The sequence below is a fragment of the Apis laboriosa genome, unplaced genomic scaffold, assembly GCF_014066325.1.
Source record: "Apis laboriosa isolate Shangri-la unplaced genomic scaffold, ASM1406632v1 scaffold202_cov151, whole genome shotgun sequence".
In the NCBI taxonomy this organism is placed as follows: Eukaryota; Metazoa; Arthropoda; class Insecta; order Hymenoptera; family Apidae; genus Apis; species Apis laboriosa.
The window spans coordinates 876805-881039 of record NW_025222291.1 but is presented as its reverse complement, the minus strand read 5'-3'; the positions used below and the strand labels follow the sequence as shown (position 1 = coordinate 881039).

The window sequence follows — 4235 nt, the reverse complement described above, 5'->3', positions numbered from 1 at the left end:
AAAATTTGAAAAAATTTTAAATAATAAATAAATAATATTTGTCACAAGAGATTTTAATGAATTAGGAAGGAAAAAAAGGAGAAAAGGAAGAAAAGAGAAAAAGCGATTTGAGAGAGGAAAGCAAGGAAGAAATATGGAGGGAGAGAGAGAGAGAGAGAGAGAGAGAGAGAGAGAGAGAGAGAGAGAGAGAGAGAATGAAAAAGGGAGAGTCTGAGTGAATTTTGGTGATTTGGCAGAGGGGCGAAATCGCAAGTTGGTGCTACATATATATAAAACATACATATATATCGTGTTACAATGGTGCAGTGTCGATTGCTGTTTGGTAGCGGGATCTACAAATACTAACTCCTGTGCTTCCAGGTAGGCCAAGTCCAAATCATTATTCCATTGGATGACATGCTTTTATACGATCCAGGCGAGATTACGAATAAAAATCTAGAAAAAGTAATTAAAGGATAACTTTCGAAGAAAGAAATTTTCGCATGGACCGTAGAAAAACGTCAGATTAATCGTGAAATCGTATAGGTTGCGGGAACACGTGAATAGAAAAGCAAATATAAAAAATTATAAGCTTAATATTATAAAAAATAACGAAGCAAATAATAATGAATATATTCGAATATTTTGCACAATATCATCGACCACGAATCGTGATATGATTACATAGTTGGGCACTTTTCTTACATTTGTATATACATAGAATCTATGGTATTGAATTTTATTTTCGTTTTTTTAAATTTTTTAAAAATTATCTGAAAATCATAAATTAATTAAAAATAATTGCTTGAAAGCAAAACAAATATAAAAGGATTCTTTTATTTTGAATAGTTATATTTTCTACAATTTTAAAGTTTCTTTTTCGAAGAAAGAAACTTTCAAATCATTAATGTAATTAAATACATACAGGTATAATATATTATCGTTCAATATTTTGAAATTATATACATAATTTAATATTATAATAATATTTATATTTTATATTAAAATTTAATATTTATATTATTAATAGAAATATTAAATTTTTAAATATTAATATTTTAAATATTTATAGTTGATATAATACTAATAATCGGATAAATTTGATCGAACGTTGATTATCTTTGCTCTTTTCTATCTATAGGAGGCACGATGTTGCCGCCGCCACCAGTCGCAATATTTCCACCTGCGGCTGCAATGCTACCACGTGGACCACCACAATTTGCAGCACATTATCCGCCTCCAATTTTTTATTGGCCTTATCCTTCGCCACCAGTTAGTCCAACTAATTACTATAACCCAACAAATGTTGGTGGTATTGCGGCGATTCCTCAGCAAGCAGCTTTGGTAAATATTCCAAAACAATATTTTTAAAATTTTTGAACTTTTTATAAAAAAATTAATTTAAAAAATATTTTTGATAATTTCTTATTTCATATAATTGTATTTTCAGTTAACTCCAGCGGAATGTTTGCAATTAGCACCAGGAGCGACTGTACCTGCTACAAATACACCAACCGCAGAACCACGCATTGAAGCTTTTCTTCCACGAATGGATTTAGAAAAACGTGTTCCTGTTCCTGCACCTTCTCAAGCAGAATGCAATCCGTTCGTCGAAGTATTTATGGTTTGATGATCGTTTGATCAAGATTCATATGGCAAATTTATCTTAAATATTCTGCAGCACGTTCGATCATCGGCAGAATTGAGTATATATATCTTTCAGCCTCGCACGACAGAAACTGATTTCCTACTACTTGCAAAAAAAAAACGTACGTATACTTATGATAAGAAGAATGTTCTTGTCTAAAACGTCGAGGAAATTTGTGAAACAAGATCTCGAGAAGTATCCAGAATGATGACAGGATTCATATATTTTTCTTATCTTCGAAAGAAGCCTTTCCCAATTCCCACCCCATAAATGTAACGTGTCTCAATGTGGCACGTTTCTTTCTAGTCTAGAGGCAGATGCAAGTCGTCGTAGCATAACACAGTGATGTCGTTTCTTTCTTATCGTTTATTTCAGTTCCTCTGGAACAGAATGTGCACAGCACGTTTTCTATTTTCTTGATCCCTTCATTTTTTTCTTTAAAGTTTTGACTTTATTACTCCTTCTTTATATTTCTTTTTCTTTTCATTTCATTCAGTGCTCTATGAGTCAAGTATCAGAGCGCTACATTCCTGGAAATAAAGAATCACGATCGAGCAATATCGTTTGGTTGTGTAGATTTTCAATTATTTTAAATAGGTCTATAGAAAATGAATGACCACAATGTAGATTCGATATTCAAAATTCGAATAATAAATTTGATGAAAATCATATTAATAAATACTAATTCGCAATGATTTAATGCTTTCACGATTCGGTGATCACATTATTATCAAAATCGAATTATGTGGCTGTTTTTTTAAAAAAAATATATTCCAATGTTTTACTAACATTGCTAATTTTATTAAGAATTTAATGATTCATTGCTAATAATAATGTATATTTTTTACTGACTTGCTATTTAAAACATAAATGTTTATATATCAAATTTTATTACTCTACTAATCAGAGGAATTTTATTTGTCAGATAGCAGTTTCATGCTTCATTATTAACATTACTTGCGTGACATTAAATAATCCTAATAAAATTAACTATAATGTTGGCGAAATGTGTTCGGAATATGTATTTCGATTTTGACAATTCTGTTTGTAACATTGTGGTTTCGTATATCAAATTAAAGTTTTATGTTTGATCACATTGACCATGTTAATCTTTTTCGCTTAACATGATGAAAGTGATCGAAGATATTAAAAAAGAAAAAAACAAAAAAAAAAAAGAAATAAAATTACTAGCGAAATAGCGTTTTTATTTTTTAGAATTTTACTTAATTTAATTTAAAGTTTTAATATGAAATTTAATATATACCCTATCTCTGATTATTCAAACGAGATACGTTATTATCGTTAATTCATTGTAAAGATTCAAATTTTATTATACTGAATAAGTTATTTGCAATTCCAAAGTGTCGTTTCATGTTAGCTTTCGGTTCATTGGTTTATTTGAATCGCTGTAGGAGGCTACGAATCGCACGATAATGCGGTTTTATAGTTATTTTTCATTGAATCTGCTATAAATATTACAAATATTTCACGAACATTTTCCGTTAAAATATTATTACTGCCTCGATTTTTAATATCGATTCATTCTTATAATCGATTTTACTTGTATGTAGTAAAATACATATTTATAATTATAATTCTTCTACAGTGATTTATTATATGATACATTTGTGTTATTAATTGTTAAACTATTAGATTGAAAACATTAATACCTGAGATTTACTGATCGCTCAATTACATAATTTGTTTATACAAGATGCTTCGTAGCAAATGAAAAATATTCTGGAAATTCAGCATCATTCGGTATCTAAAACAGTGAAAAAATTTATATAAACATGAATATATATTAATATATATTAATATATATATTAATGAATATATGAATATATTTATACATACTTGATTTTGTTTATGAGTTGAGTTGTATAATATTTGTAAAATATCATTCATTTGTATTTTAAATATGTTTATATAAACTTTTTAAAATTTTTTAGAGATTGAATCAATTTTCGAAAATTTCCTCCTTTATTATGGGACATTCTGTATAATATATTTCAACTTATTCTTTTCTAATTAAATAGCATATTTAATTATCTTTTTCATTTCTTTCCCATGGCAATGTGATATTAATATTTTTTGTAATTAATTTTCAGTTTTCTCAATGTGTTATCTTAAAGTAATATTTATTGAATAAAAAGAACTTAGTTTTAAAATCTTGAAAATTTTAAATATATTAAAAATAATTGGCTTTTATAGATAGGGAGAGGAATGAATTAGATGTATTGAATTAAATTTCAGTTGAGAGAACATATTTCTGCAGTTTTGCAAATGTTTTTCTCTGTTTTTGTTCCTGTAAATCACTCATGTATAAAGGTGCAATTTTAGATATAAAAAGATACATTCAAAAAGCCAGGATCATTTTATGGATAAAAATTAAGAATTAAATTTGGCAAAATATTTGGTATCTTATGAATTATGCAATATTCCACGAATATATGTATGTACAAATATTTGTATATACAAATTATATGAACATATAAGTATACATATCTTTCATAAATATTATAGCTAAGTTTGAAACGAGCTTCAATAATCGACAATCGATGTGTAGCAGTAATCATCAAAAACTTTACCGTACGTTCTAAAAGAA

At 27.7% G+C, this 4235-nt stretch overlaps 1 protein-coding gene across 1 annotated transcript; it reads left to right on the top strand.

Moving 5' to 3' along the window:
* The first annotated feature begins 241 nt into the window (after positions 1–241).
* Positions 242–3634, top strand: LOC122712564 (protein transport protein sec31-like). Its single transcript, XM_043932291.1, has 3 exons — positions 242–360; positions 1121–1323; positions 1430–3634. The coding sequence occupies exons 2-3, from the start codon at positions 1129–1131 to the stop codon at positions 1607–1609; spliced, it is 375 nt and encodes a 124-aa protein (XP_043788226.1). The 5' UTR covers positions 242–360; positions 1121–1128; the 3' UTR covers positions 1610–3634.
* The last annotated feature ends 601 nt before the right edge of the window (positions 3635–4235 follow it).